The following is a 24,959-nucleotide window of genomic DNA, read 5'->3' as shown; positions in this document are numbered from 1 at the left end:
CCAACGGGGAAACTTACAACACTTTTGTTTGGCGTACTTGGGCCCCCAAAAATCGGGGGTAACTCTTCAAGTACGCCAAAAAAATGCTTTGGGGAAAATTGAGCCGTTTGCCTTTATTTACATCAGCTGACAATGTACCCGCCCATACGTGGCATCGTACAGCAGAGTCTCTCAGCAATTTTCCTTCCTGCTTGTGCCCACCATGTTGAACTATCAGTGGAAAGGGCCGGGAAATCTAGGCCACAATTTCTAAATTCCAAAACAAACTGGAGCAGCATGGTCACACATTGAAAGGTATCGAGAAACTGCCTGCCACCTTACATAACCTTCAGTCTACTTCTCCAGGGCAATTAGGGGTGGGCAATAAATGCTGGCCTTGCCAGCGGCGCCCACATCCCGGGACGAAAAAAATGGTGTACATAATCACGGCTTCCAATCGCTGCACAACTGCAGTGAAAAGGCTGCAAATCTTTCTGAGCGTGAATTGCAATCACGAGTTGTTAAATGGTGTCTTGAGTGGATCGATTTGTCACCCCAATAGCCTGCAACAGTTATTCACAATGCGACTTTGGTGTAAAGCCTGTGACTTCAAACTGGGTTTGTGTTGAGCATGCCATTCAATGCTAATGACCTAGATACAGAACTTCACAGAGGCAGCATGTGAGTGTCTATTTTTGCACAGTGCCTGAACCCATTATTAAAAGGATCGCCTGTCACGATTTTTGTCTCTCTAGACCAGCGGTTTCAGTGCTCCCACTGTTCAAAGAGATTTGCCACTGAACGGCTACTCAGGGATCACATGCGGCATCATGGTAAGCAGAGTTTTATGCTGTTGCTAATCTTTTCAACTGGGGCAACCTTTTCATAGAAACTCTTGCCCTTTTCACTCACAATGTCAGTTTTATAGGAATGGAACACCAGCTTTTACCAGCATCATTTGTGTTCCATTTTAATTTAATGCTTTTTAATTTTAAGTTCCATTTCAAGTATCGGCTGTGGCTCAGTGGGTAGCACACTTGTCTCTGAGTCAGAAGGTTGTGGGTTCAAGTCCAACTCCAGGGATTTGAGCACATAAATTTAGACTGACACGCCAGTGCAGTGCTGAGGGAGCGCTGCACTGTCGGAGGTGCCGTCTTTCGGATTAGACGTTAAACCGGGGCCCCATCTGCTCTCTCAGGTGGACGTATAAGATCCCATGACACTATTTCAAAGAAGAGCAGAGTTGTTATCCCCTGTGTCCTGGCTGATATTTATCCCTCAATCAACATAACAAAAAAACAGACGATCTGGTCATTATCACATTGCTGTTTGTGGAAGCTTGCTGTGTGCAATTGGCTGCTGCGTTTCCCACATTACAACAGTGACTACACTTCAAAAGTACTTCATTGGCTGTAAAGCGCTTTGGGCATCCTGAGGTCATGAAAGGCGCTATATAAATGCAAGTCTTTTTTTTTCCCTTTTTAATAAGCAGCACAGTCTAAAAGCCTCCTCCCTCTCGGAAATTGTTAATGTATTTCACCTTCCTGCAGAGACCGTGCAATTTCAGATTTCCCTTCCTTGGATAGAAAAATAGGTGCAGGAGCAGGCCATTCAGCCCTTCTAGCCTGCACCGCCATTCAACGAGTTCATGGCTGAACATGAAACTTCAGTACCCACTTCCTGCTTTCACGCCATACCCCTTGATCCCCCGAGTACTAAGGACTTCATCTAACTCCCTTTTGAATATATTTAGTGAATTGGCCTCAACTACTTCCTGTGGTAGAGAATTCCACAGGTTCACCACTCTCTGGGTGAAGAAGTTTCTCCTTATCTCGGTCCTAAATGGCTTACCCCTTATCCTTAGACTGTGACCCCTGGTTCTGGACTTCCCCAACATTGGGAACATTCTTCCTGCATCCAACCTGTCCAAACCCGTCAGAATTTTAAACGTTTCTATGAGGTCCCCTCTCACTCTTCTGAACTCCAGTGAATACAAGCCCAGTTGATTCAGTCTTTCTTGATAGGTCAGTCCCACCATCCCGGGAATCAGTCTGGTGAATCTTCGCTGCACTCCCTCAACAGCAAGTATGTCCTTCCTCAAGTTAGGAGACCAAAACTGTACACAATACTCCAGGTGTGGCCTCACCAAGGCCCTGTACAACTGTAGCAACACCTCCCTGCCCCTGTACTCAAATCCCCTCGCTATGAAGGCCAACATGCCATTTGCTTTCTTAACCGCCTGCTGTACCTGCATGCCAACCTTCAATGACTGATGTACCATGACACCCAGGTCTCGTTGCACCTTCCCTTTTCCTAATCTGTCACCATTCAGATAATAGTCTGTCTCTCTGTTTTTACCACCAAAGTGGATAACCTCACATTTATCCACATTATACTTCATCTGCCACGCATTTGCCCACTCACCTAACCTATCCAAGTCACTCTGTAGCCTCATAGCATCCTCCTCGCAGCTCACACTGCCACCCAACTTAGTGTCATCCGCAAATTTGGAGATACTACATTTAATCCCTTCGTCTAAATCATTAATGTATAATGTAAACAGCTGGGGCCCCAGCACAGAACCCTGCGGTACCCCACTAGTCACTGCCTGCCATTCCGAAAAGTACCCATTTACTCCTACTCTTTGCTTCCTGTCTGACAACCAGTTCTCAATCCACGTCAGCACACTACCCCCAATCCCATGTGCTTTAACTTTGCACATTAATCTCCTGTGTGGGACCTTGTCGAAAGCCTTCTGAAAGTCCAAATATACCACATCAACTGGTACTCCTTTGTCCACTTTATTGGAAACATCCTCAAAAAATTCCAGAAGATTTGTCAAGCATGATCTCCCTTTTACAAATCCATGCTGACTTGGATCTATCATGTCACCATTTTCCAAATGCGCTGCTATGACATCCTTAATAATTGATTCCATCATTTTACCCACTACTGAGGTCAGGCTGACCGGTCTATAATTCCCTGCTTTCTCTCTCCCTCCTTTTTTAAAAAGTGGGGTTACATTGGCTACCCTCCACTCGATAGGAACTGATCCAGAGTCAATGGAATGTTGGAAAATGACTGTCAATGCATCCGCTATTTCCAAGGCCACCTCCTTAAGTACTCTGGGATGCAGTCCATCAGGCCCTGGGGATTTATCGGCCTTCAATCCCATCAATTTCCCCAACACAATTTCCCGACTAATAAAGATTTCCCTCAGTTCCTCCTCTTTAATAGACCCTCTGACCACTTTTATATCCGGAAGGTTGTTTGTGTCCTCCTTAGTGAATACTGAACCAAAGTACTTGTTCAATTGGTCTGCCATTTCTTTGTTCCCCGTTATGACTTCCCCTGATTCTGACTGCAGGGGACCTACGTTTGTTTTTACTAACCTCTTTCTCTTTACATACCTATAGAAACTTTTGCAATCCGCCTTAATGTTCCCTGCAAGCTTCTTCTCGTACTCCATTTTCCCTGCCCTAATCAAACCCTTTGTCCTCCTCTGCTGAGTTCTAAATTTCTCCCAGTCCTCAGGTTCGCTGCTATTTCTGGCCAATTTGTATGCCACTTCCTTGGCTTTAATACTATCCCTGATTTCCCTAGATAGCCACGGTTGAGCCACCTTCCCTTTTTTATTTTTACGCCAGACAGGAATGTACAATTGTTGTAATTCATCCATGCGTTCTCTAAATGTCTGCCATTGCCCATCCACAGTCAACCCCTTAAGTATCATTAGCCAATCTATCTTAGCCAATTCATGCCTCATACCTTCAAAGTTACCCTTCTTTAAGTTCTGGACCATGGTCTCTGAATTAACTGTTTCATTCTCCATCCTAATGCAGAATTCCACCATATTATGGTCACTCTTCCCCAAGGGGCCTCGCACAATGAGATTGCTAATTAATCCTCTCTCATTACACAACACCCAGTCTAAGATGGCCTCCCCCCTAGTTGGTTCCTCGACATATTGGTCTAGAAAACCATCCCTTATGCATTCCAGGAAATCCTCCTCCACCGTATTGCTTCCAGTTTGGCTAGCCCAATCTATGTGCATATTAAAGTCACCCATTATAACTGCTGCACCTTTATTGCATGCACTCCTAATTTCCTGTTTGATGCCCTCCCCAACATCACTACTACTGTTTGGAGGTCTGTACACAACTCCCACTAACGATTTTTGCCCTTTAGTGTTCTGCAGCTCCACCCATATAGATTCCACATCATCCAAGCTAATGTCTTTCCTAACTATTGCATTAATCTCCTCTTTAACCAGTAATGCTACCCCACCTCCTTTTCCTTTTATTCTATCCTTCCTGAATGTTGAATACCCCTGGATGTTGAGTTCCCAGCCCTGATCATCCTGGAGCCACGTCTCCGTAATCCCAATCACATCATATTTGTTAACATCTATTTGCACAATTAATTCATCCACCTTATTGCGGATACTCCTTGCATTAAGACACAAAGCCTTCAGGCTTGTTTTTTTAACACCCTTTGTCCTTTTAGAATTTTGCTGTACAGTGGCCCTTTTTGTTCTTTGCCTTGGGTTTCTCTGCCCTCCACTTTTCCTCATCTCCTTTCTGTCTTTTGCTTTTGCTTCCTTTTTGTCTCCCTCTGTCTCCCTGTATAGGTTCCCATCCCCCTGCAATATTAGTTTAACTCCTCCCCAACAGCACTAGCAAACACTCCCCCTAGGACATTGGTTCCGGACCTGCCCAGGTGCAGACCGTCCGGTTTGTACTGGTCCCACCTCCCCCAGAACCGGTTCCAATGCCCCAAGAATTTGAATCCCTCCCTGCTGCACCACTGCTCAAGCCATGTATTCATCTGCGCTATCCTGCGATTCCTACTCTGACTAGCACGTGGCACTGGTAGCAATCCCGAGATTACTACTTTTGAGGTCCTACTTTTTAATTTAGCTCCTAGCTCCTTAAATTCTTTTCGTAGGACCTCATCCCTTTTTTTACCTATGTCGTTGGTACCAATGTGCACCACGACAACTGGCTGTTCTCCCTCCCATTTCAGAATGTCCTGCACCCGCTCCGAGACATCCTTGACCCTTGCACCAGGGAGGCAACATACCATCCTGGAGTCTCGGTTGCGTCCGCAGAAACGCCTATCTATTCCCCTCACCATCGAATCCCCTATCACTATCGCGCTCCCACTCTTTTTCCTGCCCTCCTTTGCAGCAGAGCCACCGACGGTGCCAGCGTCAAATAAGTAGCAGGTTTCAAGGAGTGTTTGTAATCATCTTTTCAGTTAGATGGGGTTAATTTTGCAAAAGAAAACTCACTTCTCTCAAATCAAGATTAGTAATAAGAACTTTGCAAAAATAATTGGAGAAAAAAAACAAGTATTGTAGATAGGATGTTAGTGTGATTAGAGTTCCTTCTGTTTGTGTAAGGAAGGTCAATTATCCTACGTCTCAGTAAACAGTTGACTGTCCCTCAGGGCGCTGAGCACCTCGAGTCTCGTCGCCGAGAGCATGCAGAAAGCAAGCGGAAGGAGCGTGGAACAAACCAGACTCCCCACCCACCCTTTCCTTCAACGACTGTCTGTCCTACCTGTGACACAGACTGCAATTCCCGTATTGGACTGTACAGTCACCTGAGAACTCACTTTCAGAGTGGGAGCAAGTCTTCCTCGATTCCGAGGGACTGCCTGTGATGATGAGGGGGCACACACAATACTCAACTGGGTTTGAGAGAATTCTAGGGAATCGAGGGATATGGGGACCGTGCGGGAAAGTGGAGTCGATGTTGAAGATCGGCCATGATCTTACTGAGTGTCGGAGCAGGCTCGAGGGGCCTTATGGCCTACTCCCGCTCTTAATTCTTTTATGTTGTGCTATGCGAGAATATTGAATGTTTGTTTTCCAGTGAACTATTACAAGTGCCCATTTTGTGATATGACCTGCCCAGCACCTTCTGCCTTGCGGAACCACATCAAATTCCGCCACAGCGATGAAAAACCATTCCGGTGTGAATACTGTGAATACAGGTATGCCCTTCAGCTTTAAATTATTGGTGTATCTTGTCCTATTATTCCTGCTTTTCCAGCTCCGTATTATTCTCCGTTGTCTGGAAATATGTGTCAGTCTGGGTTTTGTCCACGTCTGTCTTTAGTGGTACTGTGCTACTTGTTGTGGGGGGGGGGGGTCAGGTGTTCATGTACCTCCGTACCAATCAACATAACAAAAACACAGATTATCTGGTCATTATCATGTTGCTGTTTGTGGGAGCTTGCTGTGCACAAATTGGCTGTTGCGTTTCCTACATTACAACACTGACGACACTTCAAAAGTATTTCATTGGCTGCAAACGCTTTGAGACGTCCGGTGATCGTGATAGGCGCTATAGAAATCCAAGTTTATTTCAGAATAAGGGGTCGCCCATTTAAAACGGAAATGAGGAGGAATTTCTTCTCTCAGAGGGTGGTGAATCTTTGGAATTCTCTGCCCCAGAGAGCTGTGGAGGCTGGGTCATTGAATATATTGAAGGTGGAGATAGACAGATTTTTGAATGATAAGGGAGTCAAAGGTTATGAGGAGCGGGCAGGGAAGTGGAGTTGGGGCTACGATCAGATCAGCCGTGATCGTATTGAATGGCGGAGCAGACTCGAGGGGCCAAATGGCTTACTCCTGCTCCTATTTCTTACGTTCCAAGTCTTCCTTTTCTCTTAAATTCTCTTGTTAACCATTTCACTAACCAATTACAATTTACCCTATTTTGACCTTTCATAATCTGGACAATCTCTTGGAACATGCCCCTTAACCCTCTCCACTGCAATGAACCAAGCTCAAACCTATCTTCATAACTTTAGCCCCCTCATCCCCAGTAACGTCCTCATAAATCTATGTACAACATTTGTGTTGCTTTTACATCCTTCCCATAACAGGGTGCCCAAAACTGTGCTCCAACTGCAGCTTAACTAAAGTCCTGTACACGTTCAACATTATCTCCTTGCTTCTGTCTTCGATATCTTTCTACACACAACCAAATTTCTGTTTGCTTTATGATGGCTTTAGCTACCTGTGCTGCCATCTTTAACCTATGTATTCGCACTGCCAGACCATCTGCTCCCATACTCCATTTCAAATGTTACGATTTAAGGTGTACTGTATTTCAGTTCCACCTGTTCTTGCTTCCAAAATGCATCGCTTCACATTTTTCTGCATTGCACTGCAATTGGCCACCACTATGCCCAGCCTTTCTATCATCTCAAGTCTTTCACAGTCCTTCTCAATGTTCCCTCTAATTTGTTTGGGGGCCACTCACAATTCCGCGCAGGCGTGTTTTTTTCTATTTTAGAGTCGGCTCAGCAGCTACCAGAGCGCCGCACAGCTTAAAGGGAATGTTGGTCCTCCTCGCAATCTCCCACATCATCCAATTGGTGTCATCAGCAAATCTCAAAATGATTTCCTTAATTCAGATCGTAATGCGTATTGTAAATAAGAGCAGCCCCAATAGGAACCCTGTGAAATGGCACACGGCGCCTTTAGGCTCAAAGAAACTTCCGATTTACTGCTGCCCTTTGCCCTCCAATAACGTCTATCCATGCGGCTGTGGTTTTTTTAATTCTATGTTCCATTAACTTAATTGCTATGGTAGTTTATCGAATTATTTTCAACAATCCATATAAACCACGCCAACTGCCTTTCCTGTATCCACTCTGTTTAGTTTCAAAGAGTTCAATGTTGGTCGAGCACATGACCTGCCCTTTTAGAAATCCTTGCTAATTGAACATGGTTAACTCGTGTTTCTTCAAGTAATAGCATCCCATGAGCTGAGGCCAAGTTCAGTTCAGCCATCATCATCATCATCATAGGCAGTCCCTTGGAATCGAGGAAGACTTGCTTCCACTCCTGAAGTGAGTTCTCAGGTGACTGAACAGTCCAATACGGGAATTACAGTCTCTGTCACAGGTGGGACAGACAGTGGTTGAAGGAAAGGGTGGGTGGGGAGTCTGGTTTGCCGCACCCTCCTTCTGATGTCTGCGCTTGATTTCTGGATGCTCTCGGCGACGAGACTCGAGGTGCTCAGTACCCTCTCGGATGCTCTTCCTCCACTTTGGGCTCAGTTCAGCCATGATCTTAGTGAATGGCGGAACAGGCTCGAGGGGCAAAATGGCCTACTCCTGCTCCTCCGATATGTTGTTACAAGATACGTTCTGGTAGGTTGCCAACTTTGAAGTAAGACTAACTGGCTTATGATTTCCTTGGTTATTTTTTTTGGAAGAGAGGTGTCACATTTATCCTCCTTTCTCAGGATGTTTAGAACAACACAGTTTGAGCCTGGGTTTGTTCTGCAGCTTCCCTCTGGATCCTTGGATGCAAACCATTGATTATCTTAAGCTCAAGTTTATTCAACAATCCCAGTTTCTTTCTATCTCTGTGAAAATTAAAGCAAAGTACTTATTTAGTATTTCTGCCATTTTCCCCAGTCTCCACTACAAGCTTGCCTCCTCATTTAGTAACCCTCTTGCTAGTAACATGCAAGTATAGTTAATCTTGACTTTTTAAATCTCACTTCATGTAGCTTTCCTATGCTCTTTATATTTGTCCAACCTTTAATGTTTATTATCTGCACTAAGTGCTTAATCATTCTATCTGGATGAGGTCTCTTTATATCTTGCTCCAACGTGATTATATCCTGTAAAGTGCCCTTGTCCTCGACATTTCTTTTGCTTTTCTGTGTTCGCCCTGAAGTTAATCATATCATGCTCAGTGGTTCCTAAACGCTGCTCTACTTTCAGGTTTCCTGCCAGCTCTTTTCTTTACTCAAAACCAGGTCATGCAGTGCTTCCTTCCCTGTTGGAGTATCAACATACTGACAGACAAAACAATCCTGATTAACTTCCGAAAAATACTCCCCCTGTTTCTCCTTTGCCCAGTCCACTTTTGGATCATCAGTGTCAGCTGTGGCTCAGTGGGTCGCACCCTCGCTTCTGGGTAAAAGGTTGTGTGGGTTCAAGTCCCACTCCAGAGACTTGAGCACAAAAATCTAGGCTGACACTCCCGGTGCAGTACTGGAGGGAGCTGCTCTGCTGCACTGTCAGAGGGTGCCGCCTTTTGGATGAGACGTTAAACCGAGGCCCCGTCTGCTCTCTCTGTTGGATGTAAAAGATCCCGTGGCACTATTTCAAAGAAGAGCACGGGAGTTATCCCCGGTGTCCTGGCCAATATTTATCCCTCTATCAACATCACTAAAACAGATTATCTGGCCGTGATCACATTGCTGTGTGTGGGAGCTTGCTGTGTTCAAATTGGCTGCCGGGTTTCCTACATTACAACAATGACTACAGTCCAAAAGTACTTCATTGGCTGTAAAGCACTTTGAGACCTCCAGTGGTCGTGAAAGGCGCTATATAAATGCAAGTCTTTATTTTTTTTCCTTAAAATCGCTTACAATTCCACCTATTGTTCATACCCACCATTCTATTTCATCGACAAATGTCGTCCTTGATCCACTGTTTAGCGGTCTGTAACATACTGCCAGCAATGTGACCAGTCCCTTGCTATTACCCAGCTTAATTGAAAGGGCTTCTGTTTGGATCGCGTCTCTATTTTAATAAGTTGGACTCTGGAATAGAATAGTTTGTGGCTTTTTTAATGCAAACTAGCTGCAGAATCCTGAGATTTTCACTTGAGGCCTTTAGTGACTGTTGAACAGAATAGATCTGTGTCTGACGCCTCCTTTATCATCCCCGCCCCCTCGGCAAAATATCTGCCTTTTTTTCAAAAAAAAGCAAAGCAACATTCTTGGGGAAAGTCTCAAATTCTGTGCTGCCATTTGTGTTAGGGGTTTTCAAATATTATTGGGGGAGGTATAAAAATTGTGTAAAAATGTGAAGTGTTTCAGAGCGGTGATTGCTATAATGTGTTTCACCCCAGCTGCAAGAACTTGGTGGATTTAAGAAAGCATTTGGATACACACAGTGAGGATCCGACCTACCGCTGTGAGTTTGCAGGTTGTACGTTCAGTGCACGATCCCAGTATTCCATCAAGTCCCATTACAGGAGGGTACACGAGGTAAGCAGTTGAAGGCAGTGCAGCATTTTGCTGCGTTTTTCTTTAAGTGAAATCTGTACAGCCCGTTCACTGCACTGCCAGTCCACCCCTGTGTGGTCAAGCACCACGGTGTCCCACCTGGAAGGGGATATTGCATCAATAAAGCAGAGGAGGTGATCATTGTTTTGCAGCCCTTGCGGCAATAGGTTCAGTTTACTGCCCTCCTTCAATTCTGGCCTCTTGAGCAGCCCCAATTTTAATCGCTCCATCATTGGCAGCCGTGCCTTCAGCTGCCTGGGCCCGAAGCTCTGGAACTCTCTAGCTCTCCTCCTTTCATCATAGGCAGCCCCTCGGAATCGAGGAAGACTTGCTTCCACTCTAAAAAATGAGTCCTTAGGCTGAACAGTCCAATAGGAGAACCACAGTCCCTGTCACAGGTGAGACAGATAGTCGTTGAGGGAAAGGGGTGGGTGGGACTGGTTTGCCGCACGCTCCTTCCGCTGCCTGCGCTTGATTTCTGCATGCTCTCGGCGACGAGACTCGAGGTGCTCAGCGCCCTCCCGGATGCACTTCCTCCACTTAGGGCGGTCTTTGACCAGGGACTCCCAGGTGTCAGTGGGGATGCTGCACTTTATCAGGGAGGCTTTGAGGGTGTCCTTGTAAGACGCTCCTTAAAACTGACCTCTTTGACCAAGCTTTTGGTCATCTACCCTAATAGCTCCTTATGTGGCTCGCTATCAAATCTTGTTTGCTAATGCTCCTGTGAAGCGCCTTGAGATGTTTTACTATGTTAAAGGCGCTATATAAATGTAAGTTGTTACTGCTGCTGACACCAAACTAAACAGCTGCAGAAATTATGAAACTGGTGCCTCTGCACTAGACCAGTGATGTCATTGACAAACACATTGGCCTGATAAGAAACCCTGTAGTTTGACTTCTTGAAGGTATACTGTTCTTTGTAGGGAGTGGAGTAGAACACTGAATTGATTTACCCAGACCTGGGCTTCTACATAATTGTTGTTAGCGAGAGTGGGATTTCTTGGAGGCGGGGGAGTTTCCTTGCACCTTTTCTCGATCTTCCTGCACTATCCACAATCGAAAGGGCAGGTGAGGAGGAACTTTCTCTCGAGCTTGCATCAATACAGCTCTGAAGCAGACTGCTGGGACACGTTCATGGCAGGAGTTTGCTGACACTCTTATATAAAAAGAAAAATGTTTATCACCACATCATTAACACCAGATTCATCAGCTCGAACTGCCATCTTAATTTGGCTCAGTAACACTCCACAACTCAATTTCCAAGCTCGTCAGGAACATTCGCAATTTCATTATATTTTTTTTTAATTGGGAACCGAATGACATTAATTCTTTATGATGATTATAAACGCTTTGTGGCTAGAATTGCCCATTTTTATAGCCCCGTCAGTGCCAGCGCCTCTGGGCGATGCTAACGGGACGCAATGAAGTTTTCCCCCGGGCGGGCGAGGTGGGGGGCGGGGGGTTGGTGATTGTGCCTCTCGGAAAATTGCCCCGGAGGTTTTGGGGGGGGGGGGGGGACGTGCCGGTAGCACCGTGCCCCGCGATTAGCGCTCCGAGCCGGCGCGCAACCGATGATGACGTCATCGCCGTGCGCACCGACCCCCTAACCACCCCCCACGGGGTGCAAAGCCGGCACGCATCCGCCCCGGGCTGCCATCACGCGGCCCAGTTGATCACACCCCAGAGTACGTAGCGGCCTCCCCTTTAAATGAAGGGGAGGGGCATTGCAGCATCCCGGCGCTATGCGGAGTATCCGCGTAGCGCCGGACTCCTGAGCGCGGCGCTGAACTCTACTTTCCGTGAAGGGGCGCACCTGCCCAATTCCGCCCCCGGGGGAGGTGAGTGGCCCGGGAGATTACAGCCCTCAAGTCAGGGCGAGCGGCAAATTCGGCCCCAATCTCTCTCCACCTATGGTGGGTACTCTGCTTTGTGGCTGCAGCTGGGTGGTTAGTTCAGCTTTGCCATCTTAAGCTCCTGATTTTGTGTAACTGTGTCTTCCCAGGGGGATTTGGAACCCAGATACAAATGCCATGTTTGTGACAAGTGTTTCACCAGAGGCAACAATCTGACTGTGCACCTCAGGAAGAAGCATCAGTTTAAGTGGCCTTCAGGTCACCCACGGTTCAGGTATGTTGGCATGTTGTACATTTTTCTTCTCTTTTTTTCATATATTGTGCCCAGTACAATTCCCAATGTGATGTCAGCTGTGCTTCAGTGGGTAGCAATCTCGCCTCTGAATCAGAAGATTGTGGTTTCAAGTCCCACTCCAGGGACTTGAACACACAAAATTTGAGGCTGACACTCCGGCGCAGTGCTGAGGGAGTGCCGCACTGTCGGAGGTGCCGTCTTTCAGATGAGGCGTTAAACCGAGGCCTCATCTGCTCTCTCGGGTGGACATAAACGATGCTATGGCACTATTTCGAAGAAGAGCAGGGCAGTTATCCCTGGTGTCCTGGCCAATATTTATCCCTCAATCAACACAACAAACAGATTATCTGGTCGTTATCATAATTGCTGTTTGTGGGAGCTTGCTGTGCGCAAATTGCAACAGTGACTACACTCCAAAAGTACCTCATTGGACGTAAAGCGCTTTGAGACGTCCGGTGGTCCTGAAAGACGCTATATAAATGCAAGTCTTTCCTCCCTCCTTTCCTTTCCTCCCGTTCCTCATGCTGTAAATAATGTGTCCACAGGCAGTGAATTTACTTGTGCAATTCATTCACTTCAGAGAGGTCATAGAAACTTAGAAAATAGGTGCAGAAGTAGGCCATTCGGCCCTCCGAGCCTGCACCACCATTCAATAAGATCATGGCTGATCATTCCCTCAGTATCCCTTTCCTGCTGTCTCTCCATGCCCCTTGATCCCCTTTAGCCGTAACGGCCATATCTAACTCCCTCTTGAATATATCCAATGAACTGGCATCAACAACTCTCTGCGGCAGGGAATTCCACAGGTTAACAACTCTCTGAGTGAAGAAGTTTCTCCTCATCTCAGTCCTAAATGGCCTACACCTTATCCTAAGACTGTGTCCCCTGGTTCTGGACTTCCCCAACATTGGAAACATTCTACCCGCATCTAACCTGTCCCATCCCATCAGAATCTTATATGTTTCTATGAGATCTCCTCTCATCCTTCTCAACTCCAATGTATAAAGGCCCAGTTGATCCAGTCTTTCCTCATATGTCAGTCTTGCCATCCTGGGAATCAGTCTGGTGAACCTTCGCTGCACTCTCTCAATAGCAAGAAAGTCCTTCCTCAGATTAGGAGACCAAAACTGAACACAATATTCCAGGTGAGGCCTCACCAAGGCCCTGTACAACTGCAGCAAGACCTCCCTGCTCCTATACGCAAATCCCCTAGCTATGAAGGCCAACATACCATTTGCCTTCTTCACCGCCTGCTGTACCTGTGTGGCAACTTTCAATGACTGATGAACCATGACACCCAGCTCTCGTTGCACCTCCCCTTTTCCTAATCTGCCGCCATTCAGATAATATTCTGTCTTTGCGTTTTTGTCCCCAAAGTGGATAACCTCACATTTATCGACATTATACTGCATCTGCCATGCATTTGCCCACTCACCTAACCTGTCCAAGTCACCCTCTAGCCTCTTAGCGTCCTCTTCACAGCTCACAACGCCACCCAGCTTAGTGTCATCTGCAAACTTGGAGATATTACATTCAATTCCTTCATCTAAATCATTGATGTATATTGTAAATAGCATAGCTGGGGTCCCAGCACTGAGCCCTGCGGCACTCCACTAGTCACTGTCTGCCATTCTGAAAAGGACCCGTTTACCCCGACTCTCTGCTTCCTGTCTGCCAACCAGTTCTCTATCCATGTCAGTATATTACTCCCATTAACATGTGCTTTGATTTTGCACACCAATCTCTTGTGTGGGACCTTGTCAAAAGTCATGTGGTCTGCTGCCCAACTCTGCAAATCTTCTAAGTGATCGGTTTGAGAGCTTTTATCATGGGGTGCTATAAAATGATGGTGGTTTAATCAAATTGCTGAAGAGTCCGAATCCTGTAAAGCTGTTGTACATCTTTACTGTATCTAGGTTAAAATTGTCTGACCACAAGGAAACTGGGTCAACACATTGTCCTTTCAGCTATTTCTTGGTTTAAAATTATAGGCATTTTGAGCATTGGGGCAGAGCTATTTGTCCTTGCTTACCTACATTAAACTTGGGAGCTCTCAAAGACATAAATGACACAGTCCTATTTTTCTGCTTCCTGGTTGGTTTGATGGGATGCTTCTCTTTGACTATGAAATGAGTTATTGCAGCCTCAACTCAATGATGGAAAATTGCCCAAAGTTTGGCACTGAGATAACAGTCTAAATTTCAGCGACTGTAAGAGTGGCTGCTGTGGGAAACGGAGCTGGTTAAACGGGTGGAGCAGGGAATGTTTTGAGCTGGATTAAGGAAACTTCACTGCGCATCTAATTTGTTCAAAACCCCAGGCGGTTTGATGCTGACACCAGCTGCAGATAAAAGCACAAAAGTGCGTCAGCTGTGGCTCAGTGGGTAGCACCCTCGCCTCTAAGTCAGAAGGTTGTGGGTTCAAGTCCCACTCCAGGGACTTGAGCACAAAAATCTAGGCTGACGCTCCAGGGCCGCACTGTCGGAGGTGCCGTCTTTCGGATGAGACGTGAAATCGAGGCCCTGTCTGCGCTCTCAGGTAGACGTAAAAGATCCCATGCCACTATTTCGAAGAAGAGCAGGGAAGTTCTCCCCAGTCCTGGCCAATATTTATCCCTCAATCAGCATAACAGCAGAACAGATTATCTGGTCATTATCACATTGCTGTTTGTGGGAACTTGCTGTGCGCAAATTGTCTGCTGCGTTTCCCACATTACAACAGTGACTACACTTCAAAAGTACTTCAATGGCTGTAAAGCGATTTGAGACATCCGATGGTCGTGAAAGGTCTATTTTCTTTCTTTCATTCCCCAGCATGGACTTGAAATGAAGATTTTTTTTAAATTGTAAATAGAGTCTCTTTCTGTTTGAACAAAATCTGTAAGGAAATCTAAAAACTTAATGTTTTGTTTTTATAAAAAATTATGTACAGTTATTAATTTGGGAGCAGTGAGATATGGGAAAATGACTCGATGATATTTTGGGGTCAGAGCTGTGTCCCAGCAGTTGCCCTCGACCATTCTGTGCATGTCTGTAAGCAGTGTTCCCCTATAGGCTGCGCAGCTCTCTACTGGTCCAGCCCGGTCTGGCTTTTGCAATGTTAAAGTTCGCGCATGCGTGAAACTATAAATGAACAACACAGCTACGTAAAGGGGCCGGCACCCAAAAATAAGTTATGGAGAAGTAGAATCTGCCTCTTTTAATAAAACCCATAGAGACACTCGATTGCCCTGGTGTCATCAAATAAACAAATGCCTTTCTTTTTTTTTTAAGAGGGGCACATCTAATAAGGAACTAAACCATAAAACAAAGAAAACGTAAATATCACCGGTCATAAGAATGTAAGAGATAGGAGCAGGAGTAAGTCATTCGTCCCCTCGAGCCTGCTCCGCCCTTCAGTAAGATCATGTCTAATCTTCTACCTCAAATCCACCTTCCCACACTATCCCTTGATTCCCTTAAAATCCAAAAATTTATCAATCTCTGACTTGAATATACTTAAAGACCAAGCCTCTACAGCTCTCTGGGGTAGCCAATTCCAAAGTCCAGTACACACCCCAGTTCCTCTGTGATCGACCAGCCGCAGGGATTGCAAGTTTCACAAGTGTGACGCTTGGATTTGGGACACTAATGCCCATTGTAATCCGTCAACAGGCACAGTTAATGGGCTTAATTTTCCGCAGTGATTTGTACCGTTTTTTTGGCACGTGCCGCTTTTTTTGGTGTAAGTTTTAAAAAAAATTAAAGTTTCTCCAAGGGATCTGCGCCAGCGTAACTCAGTTAGTTATGATTGTGTTCGGTTAGGTTTTTTTGCATAATATGGGTGTAACCCGATATCTGCGCCAGTTCTTGTCAATTATAGAAGTTTGCCCCCCAAAAAATTTCTCCTAGGTCGGCGTATCTAACTACTCTCAAAATCTTCTGGTGAGTTTTAAAAAAGCAGCGTGCATTGAAAAATCGGCGCAGAAAGACGCCATTGTTTTTCAGTGACGTTTTGGAGGGGGTCAAGAAGACATAATATACATAATATTTTTTTTAACCATATAACGCAGTTAGTAGAAGTTTGATGGAATTCTGTAACTTTTCATATTCTTTTCAACTGACATGCCACCACCGAACATCAGCAAACAGGGCTCGAGGGTTGGAGCGTCGGCCGGCAGAATCGGGCCCGGACATGGGCTCGGGACTCGGCTGCAAAAGAAGCCCTGGGAGGGGAAGTGGGGGGCTGTGGAAGGCATCACAAGCCTGCACTATACTAACTTTTAAACTTGTAAATTTACATAGCTTACAAAAAACTTTTAATTTGAGAATAACAGTTCCAACAGTAACAACAACAATAATAACAGCAGCAGCAAAGAAAGGCTGCATCCATCTCTCCTCCACCTTATTCTAAGACCGCCCGTCACGCTTGGTCTTGGTGACTCCACCACCCCTGTGTTTCTTGGGTTGGTACCAAGCTTATTCTTTCGAACATCTCGGGTGATGCGCACCTGGTGATGCAGGAGGCAGGCAATGTGGAAGGCTCGGCTTGGGGCTCTTCAGAGGCTGGTCTGGGGATTGAAGTGGGAGTGGCAGTTGATTCTGTCAATGGGCACAGGGTCTGGGAGTGTTCCCTTTATAGCAGCTAACTCCCAAATTCCCTCCCTCATGTTCCCTGACAGCGTCTCGGCTACCTCCAACATTCCCTCCCTCATGTGCACCGACATGGTTTCAGCTGACTGAGATATTCCCTCCCTCATGTTCCTGGACAGCGTTCCCATTTCTCGAGTGTTGTTACTTCTCCCGACAGTCCCGATACCTCACCACCCACCCCAGTGATGGTGTCCAGGGGTGATCACGTAAGGTCAATGCTCTCCGCACTCATTGCCATCTTCTGAACCACATCTGTTAGATCCTGCACCTCACGGGAGCGTGGTCGAGCTCTCCTTCCTCTCCTCGCCCTGGGTGTGCCTCACTGGAATCCCCAGCCTCAAGACGGTAGGAAAGCATGGAATGTCCCACCAACACTCAAACCACTACTCAGGGAAGGGCCTAGCACCTCAATGGGCAGCAGCTGCATCTCCTCCAAAGTCAGTAAAACAGTGGGGGGGCTTCATCCATCCCCTCCCACTTCCCCTCCCCCTCACCCTCACTCCCATGCTCTTGGTCTGGAAGGTGGGATTGGTCAGGCTCTTCTGAATCTTCTGCATCATCAGGGTTGGCCTCAATTTTCTACAAATAACAGAACAGACAAATGGTTAGCAGCAGAGGTGGGGGCAGGGTGGTATGAGTAGGCTCACACAGCGCAGGCAGCAGGCTGATTTGAAGGACCACGATGAATGATAGCACATTGCATCAACTGAAGCGTAGCTGACTGAGACATCCTCATGAACCGAAGCACGGCTAGCCCGCGCAGTACTTAACATTTAGCAAAGCCAGACTGTGGAATTTGCAGGACTTACCCCCCTCCCTCGAGTGTGGGCCCAGCTTGTGCAGTGGTGGTTGCTTTTCTTCAGGCAGGTCCCATCAAAGCAGCGACCCTCTCTTCCAAGGATGTCAGTGGGTGTGGATTCGCTGGAACTCCTCCTGTTGGAGTTCTTTCCCTTTTGTTGTCTGCCACTTTCCTCTGCAAAGATGAAAATATAACTTTTTAGAGAGGCTGTCTTTCTGCTGGGTGGGACATATACAGATCGTCATATTTACAATTGTAGTTCCATTGAAAATTGAAAATGTTACTTGACCAAGGTCCTGCCACTTTTTGCACTGGCCTCCAGACCTCGGGGTGGTCACCATTGCACAGTAATCTTCTACAAGTTGGTTCCAGCGTTTCTTCATTTCTTTGGGTGGAACTTTTATGTGACCTCTGCTGGTGTCCAGCTCCTGCCATCTGCCCTCAGTCACAAGACATTCTTGGCCCTGGTGCCGCGTTGTATCTTGTATTGCAGCTCCGATTTTTCGGATGATAATTACAATTCTCTCTCAGCGCTCAACATTCTCTCACACACGACTGGCTCTTTAAAAATGGACGACTGCAGACTGGGAGCTATACTGTTGCATGCGCGCCCATAAGAATCGCGTCAAAGGTGTCTTTTTTTTTTTCCATGCGTGCGCAGAAGGGGCGGCAGTTTTTTCTGATGGCAGGCTCCACCCCCCATCCCGAGGCTGCTGGTCAGGCTGTGTGGTGTCAGTTTTGAAAAATACAACAGGAAAACTTGGCACTTTTATTTTTGGAGTAGAAAAACAGGCGTAACTCTGGCAGTACACCAAAAAGCATCTTTGGGCAAAATTGAGCCCTGTGTTCTGATCAGTTCTTGATCTTATTCTTTACTGATTTTGTGGGTGGGCAGATGCTGTTATCTCCTTGTCTGACGGGGAGAGGTGATGGAGGGAGGGGCATCTGACCTGGGCAGCACCTCCGTGCCTCTTTACAGCTGATCAAGTCGGTTTGCCTCCCTTCCTGGCAAGAGGTGCAAGTCCCAATGGATTGAAAGACTATTTCATAAATTTCCCACCCGTGAGATTCAAGGTGGGAACAGGAGTCAGTCATTCAGCCCCTCCAGCCTGTTCCACCATTCACTGAGATTATGGCTGGTCTGTATCTTAACTCCACCTACCTGCCTTGGCTCCATATACTTTTACACGCTTGGCGAGCAAACATCTATCGATCTCCGATTTAAAATGATTAACTGAGAGAGTTCCACATTTCTACCACCCTTTGGGCTACGTGTTTCGTAACTTATCTCCTGAACGTCCTAGCTCTCTCTGATTTAAAGGTTATGTCTCCTTGTCCAAGACTGAGATAATGGGCCCAATTTTGGCCATGACTTGCATCAATGTTTTTGGAGTAAGTTGTTTTTTCTGGCGTAAGTTTTAAAAATGCCATTTTCCCCCAAAAATTTGCTCCAGAGTAAGTCAGTTAGGTACGATTTTTTTTTAGTTCCGTTTTTTTTTTCAAAAGGGGGCGTTCCCAGACACTTAGACCAGTTTTGGCCATTTATGCCACTTTGGCCAGCTAAAACTTACTCCAAATTGACTTAGGCCAACGTATGTGGCCAGCTCTGAAAAACATTGCAGGCAGTGAAGAAATTGGCGCAGGTTGGTACATTTAAAGCACCAACACTTACAAAGCACTAAACAAAGCACAAAAATAAGCATTCAATAACAAATAAAAGATACAAGGTAGCTGAGAGGACCTGCACTAAGACTTACAAAGCACTAAACACAGGCCAAAAAATAATAAGCAATCAATCAATAACAAATAAAAAAATAGAAGTCCTACCTTTATGCCAGAATCAATTTTTTTTTAAAGTCTCCCCCCCCCACCCCCAATCAAAACACACTTTCTCTTCTCTTTCCCCCCCCCCCCCCCCCCACCCCAATCAAAACTCTCCTCACTAAACAAAGCACGACCATCAATAAATAAAAAATAAAACTCAAGTCCTACCGGGAAGTCAGCGGGCCGTCCGGCCGGTGCGGGAGTCCACTCGGCCGGGGATAGGGTGCGGCGAACATCGGGGCGTCCCTTCGGCCGGGGATAGGGGCTGCGAGCATCGGGTCCTGCTCACAGCCCACAGGACGCACTGGGAGGGCAGGAGCATGCGCGCAGACTTCACTGCACATGCGCGCAGCTGCAGGCAATGCTTTCTGCGCTGGGCTGTTGCTCCGCCCCCCCCCCCCCCCCGCTGCACTATTTATGTCACACTGGGACAACGGAGACTCGGCAGAGAGGGCAGGATGGGGCCACTTTTATTTGGCGCCGTTTCCAGCGCGCAAAGTCGGTGCCTTTAAGGTAAGTGCGCCGAAAAGAGGGGGTTGGGGAAAATTGGGCCCAATGTGCCTAAATTGATCAATTGGGGAAAAAAATTGAGTGCCTCTTTTTGACTACTCACCAGCGTAAACTCTTTTACAAACGCAAAATGCTGCGGATGCAGAAAACCTGAACTAAAACACACACAATGCTGGAAACACTCAGCAGGTCAGGCAGCATCTGTGGCGAGGAACAGAGTTAACGTTTCAGGTCGCTGACCTTTCGTCAGAACTGGAGAAGGTTAGAGATGTGACAGGTTTTAAACGAAATGCAAGGGCAGGGAAAGGGGGGATGGAAGGAAAGAACAAAAGGAAAGGTTTGTGATGGGGTGCAAGGTAGGAGTGATTTAAGAGACAACGGGGATGATGGTGCAAGGCGACAGGAGATGGTAATGGGACAAGAGAGGAAACAAATGATGGGTCTAGCAGAGGAGTAAATGGGAATAGCACAAACATCAATAGCTGCATTTGGGGGAAAAATGGGGGCAGAGGTTATGGTCTGAATTGTTGAACTCAATGTTGAGTCCGGAAGGCTGTAAAGGGCCGAATCGAAAGATGAGCTTCCAGTGGGACCCCTTTGTTCATTGGGTACATCTTGCTGCAGAAATACAGGACTGCACTGGACCGATGTATTGTTTGGCCCAGGACCCGTTCTGACCAGTACGCCCACAAAAGGACGTGGGGACAAACATACAGCTGTTCCCGATCGTTTGACCTCACTCAGGTAGGCATCCTCTTGACCTGAAGTTATGCGTGCAGTATAGTGGTGCAGCACGTTAAAGCACGGGTCCTGGGTTCACGTCTGCTGTGTTCCACGTCGCAGTTCATCAGTCTTAACTATTAACAGCAGTGAGGAAGGAAAAAAACGATTTATTTTCTCCCCTTCTTTGTCTTTACGCTTCCTTCCCCTACCCTCCCTTCACCCGCAGACCTCTCCCGACCTAGTATCTTGCTTGAGGAGGCCTATGGGCAGGGTAACTGCCTGTCTCGCCTCTTGACTGAGGAATGTTACAAGGTGTGGGTAGACCTAGGGAACAGAGAAAAATAATAAGTGGGAGGCACAAGTTGCGCACTCTGACTTTTTTTGTATTAATGTTCGTTCACCCAGATACAAAGAGCACGAAGATGGCTACATGCGGCTGCAGTTGGTGCGCTACGAGAGTGTCGAGCTGACGGAGCAACTAATGAAAGACCGGGAAAAGCAGGAAAGCCACTCGGACAGCACGCCGGACAGTTTGGTCCTGTCGGAAGCTAATCTAAGGGGGATTATACTGGAGCCGGAGGAGGAATCCAGTGGCGAGGAGCACAGCACAGAGAAGTGCAGCCCCGACCCTCTGAACTATTGCACAAGCGAGTACACGGAACACGGCAGTCGCGGTGAGGTCGCTGACGGGGAGGATCTCCAACAATCGCCCTCGGGCTCCTCCGACTCCGCGACTAAAAATCCCATCATCCGGGTAGTCAATCGGACAAACGAGCACGGAGAGAATGAAACCGTTTACTACGTCCTGACCAATGCACCACATACCGCAGGGGACACCGAGGCATCGGCTGAGGACTCTAATACAGAGGTCGAGGGAACCTCAGCTGACAACATAGAAAAGACTGCAGAAGAACTAGGCATTCAAATAATTGACTAGGATTAACCACCCGCGCACGTCACCAGTGTCTTTATATCGATGCAAATTTTACGTCTTGATCTGATCTGTATATTTGCTTTACTTTTGAGTCACGAATAAGCTTTGTGACGCAGGACCGATTTGGTTGGCCGACATGGGCTGTATTTATAGTCATCATGTTTCTTTTTAATATACCCCCAAGAGTTTCATTATGTTGCCAGGAGCAATACGGTCCATAATCTCAATTATGCTATAATTATTCGATCAAACAAATCTATTAGAAAAATAGATTTTGACAGGTGATGGTCTGTGTCAGTACAGCAAGTACAGTTTTCACCAGCAATGTTATTTTTATTGTGTAAAAGTCCTCTGGTGTTATTGCTGTAAATTCTTGAGAAATGCACTATTTTTTTTTTTTGCCCTGCCGCAAACAATTATAAAATGACTCCTTGGTCTTACTGAGAGAGTAGAAATTATTAGAAAATTTCCCCTTCCTTGCCCTCACGGCTTCAGACCGAGAAATAGCAGAGTACGGATCCTGAAATGATCGAAGTCCTTTCATTGGTGTTCTCTGCCCTCTCGCTCTCAAAGCAGGACCCATGCGCTTTAGCCTTTTGCTGGTGCTGTACAATCACACAATGTACAGTCACCGCAGCAAGTACCAAGGTGTTTCCTGTACTGCAATCTTGCCGCCAGTTTTTCTGCTCACTTTTTTTTCTCTTTTTTTTCCCCCCCTCCCCATTTTCCTTCCTCCATATTCCTATTAAGGACATGTTCTGGCTTATGCCTCCTGAACTCCGCAGTAAAGATATTGTGGTCCTTTCGGCGGCTGATCACTGTTTCTGTTTGCGGTCCTGCAACCCATCCCTTTGTGTTCGAACTTTGCTAACTTTAATTTGAATTGCAACCACCCAAGAACAAACCGAGTCAACGAGACTGAAGAAAATGTCAAGATACACCAAATTGAAAGTATCCAGAGCACTTTAATCCTAGTCGTTTTTTTTTCCTGCACATATGTGTGATTGTGTGTGTGTGTGTGTGTGTGTGTGTGTGTGTGTGTGTGTATATATCATGTTGTTACTTCTAAGTTCTTGCTGTCTCCTTCAGCCAAGAAGGTGATGCAATTTGGGCAGCAGACTTCATAGCCTGTCCTTTGATGGAGCCTTTCACTATTTTTAGGAGCACCATCAACTACTGAGTGGTGACGAGCGATGTGATTTGAGCTTTGACCCTGTGGTTTGACGTGTAACATTTAACCAGCGTGGTAGCCAGCTTGCTATGGTTTAAACGGTGAACACATTCACCAAATGCCATCTGTATGCTTCTAAAAGACAAAGCGTTCTTTTTGGCTGTGTGACGGAAAGTGCTCCTGGGTAAATACTAAAGCGAAATGCTCTAATATTTATCTGAGGGTTGACAGTTAATGTGACTAGTGTGTGTTAGAATAGTGTGGTAAGCAGGCTCGCATAATTTGGTTACTAGCGTGTGTGTGCGCTTCGTGGCATTTTTAGAATTTCTTTTGCCCTGTTGAAGGTTGTCTCACTATAGCCCGTGTCTCCGGCTGTCTGAAGTGCACCTTTCTCTTCACCAGATTCTCTGCTGACCAGTTGGTCTGTCCTTCGCTCTTGGCCAGGCCTTGGTGTAAGGAGTTGGCCTAGTTCTCTCGATGCTGCCGTGTTCCTGTCACCCAGTGCCAGGGGGCCACTCTACCTCCGCTCAGTATCCTCCTGTACATCAGGAAAGCTGATCAAGAACTCGGAGCGCAGGACTGATCTTGCGCATCAGTAGCCTTGTCTTGTGGTGCAATGCACTGCATTGCTACGGGAGGGTTGTAGATTTACAATTTTGCATTGTGTACCAATTGGATATCAAGCGATGAAGTAAAGGAAGGCAGTGTGAAATCTGTAGGAACGCACATCAATTTAGAGCAAAAATCAAGAGATAAAAGCAAGACCAGGAGGAATTTAACATCCGCGAGCTCAAAGGTTCGGTATTGACCAGCATTAAACAGGAGGAACCAACAACAACTTATATTTGTATAGCGTCTTTAACAAAGTAAAATATCCCAAGGCGCTTCACAGGAGTGATATCAAACAAAATTTGACACCGAGCCACATGGGATATTGGGGCAGATGACGGAGGTAGGTTTTAAAGAGTGTCTTAAAGGAGGATAGAGAGGTTTAGGGAGGGAATTCCAAAGCTTAGGGCCCAGGCAGCTAAAGGCATGGCCGCCAATGGTGGACCCATTAAAATTGGAGATGCTCAAGAGGCCAGAATTGGAGGAGTGCAGAAATCTCAATACCAAGAAACAGGAAGATTGATTTGGTACGTTGAATGGTACATTTTGATGGGAGGGTGGGGAGCGGGGGGCGGGGAGAGGAAAGCTGTAGCCAGGTCCAAATAAATACAACCGAAACAGAAGTGGATCCCCCGAGTGTGTGCTCATATAACCGCTCTCGGCCATGGAGGCTGGGAGGGGTGTCACAATGTGTTCCCGGGTTAGCGCAGCCCAGCAATTGCTGCTGGAAAGTGCACGTGTACATGTGCGGACTTTGGGTGGGGGCAGGATTCGACTCAGCTGTCGCACCCCCCCCCCCCCTCGCCACTGATGCTCACTGTCCAGACTCGTACGTGAATAACGGTCCCCTGGGCAATAAACCGGATGGAGGATGTCCCTGAAACCAAATTCCAGGAGGAGAGAATTGTCTTCCAGCAGAGCAGGTTAAAATGGGAAACTAAGAAAAATAGAATGCGAGGAAATACATTGAAATTTTTTTTTTAATTGAGGGGGTGGGGTGGGGAGGGAGGATAAGTATACACGTATGTTGCAGGTTATGTAAGTTCGCAGCCAGATTCTCAATACATTTCAAGATGTGACCATGCTGCTCCAGTTTATGTAGAAATTGGGGCCTCAATTTCAAATATGATGGGCATAGGCAGGGAGGGAAATTGCTCAGAGCCGGAGCCACTTTGTCCCTGCCTATTTTTAACATGATATATCCCGCAATCGAGACTCCACTGTGCAGTGCCACGTGTGGGCGGGTATATTGTCAGCGGGTGCAAATAAAGTCCATACGTCCTCCAATGTGTTTTCCAATCCTTGGACACCAGGGACTAGGGTGTTACTTGCAGAGCAGTGCATTTTCTTTTATTCGTTCTGGGATGTGGGCGGCGTTGGCTCGGCCAGCATTTATTGCCTATCCCTAATTGCCCTTGAGAATTTGGTGGTGAGCTGCTCTCTTGAACCGCTGCATTCCTTGTGGTGAAAGTACACCCACAGTGCTGATAGGGAATATATTTATTTTAAATATTCGTTCATGGGATGTGGGCGTCACTGGCAAGGCCAGCATTTATTGCCCATCCCTCATTGCCCTGGAGAA

General features: G+C 46.6%; 1 protein-coding gene across 1 annotated transcript in view; it reads left to right on the top strand.

Moving 5' to 3' along the window:
- hinfp (histone H4 transcription factor) overlaps nucleotides 1-22,560 on the top strand; it is a 44,400-nt gene extending 21,840 nt beyond the window's left edge. The window contains exons 7-11 of the mRNA XM_070872667.1: nucleotides 735-812; nucleotides 5,859-5,979; nucleotides 9,872-10,010; nucleotides 12,031-12,155; nucleotides 21,069-22,560. Of these exons, the coding sequence (XP_070728768.1) occupies nucleotides 735-812; nucleotides 5,859-5,979; nucleotides 9,872-10,010; nucleotides 12,031-12,155; nucleotides 21,069-21,600 (995 nt within the window). The 3' untranslated portion in view covers nucleotides 21,601-22,560. The remainder of the gene's footprint in view (nucleotides 1-734; nucleotides 813-5,858; nucleotides 5,980-9,871; nucleotides 10,011-12,030; nucleotides 12,156-21,068) is intronic.
- Nucleotides 22,561-24,959: the final 2,399 nt, after the last annotated feature.

Source organism: Pristiophorus japonicus, unplaced genomic scaffold (genome assembly GCF_044704955.1).
Source record: "Pristiophorus japonicus isolate sPriJap1 unplaced genomic scaffold, sPriJap1.hap1 HAP1_SCAFFOLD_348, whole genome shotgun sequence".
NCBI classification, from domain to species: domain Eukaryota; kingdom Metazoa; phylum Chordata; class Chondrichthyes; family Pristiophoridae; genus Pristiophorus; species Pristiophorus japonicus.
This window is presented reverse-complemented; position numbering and strand designations above follow the sequence as displayed.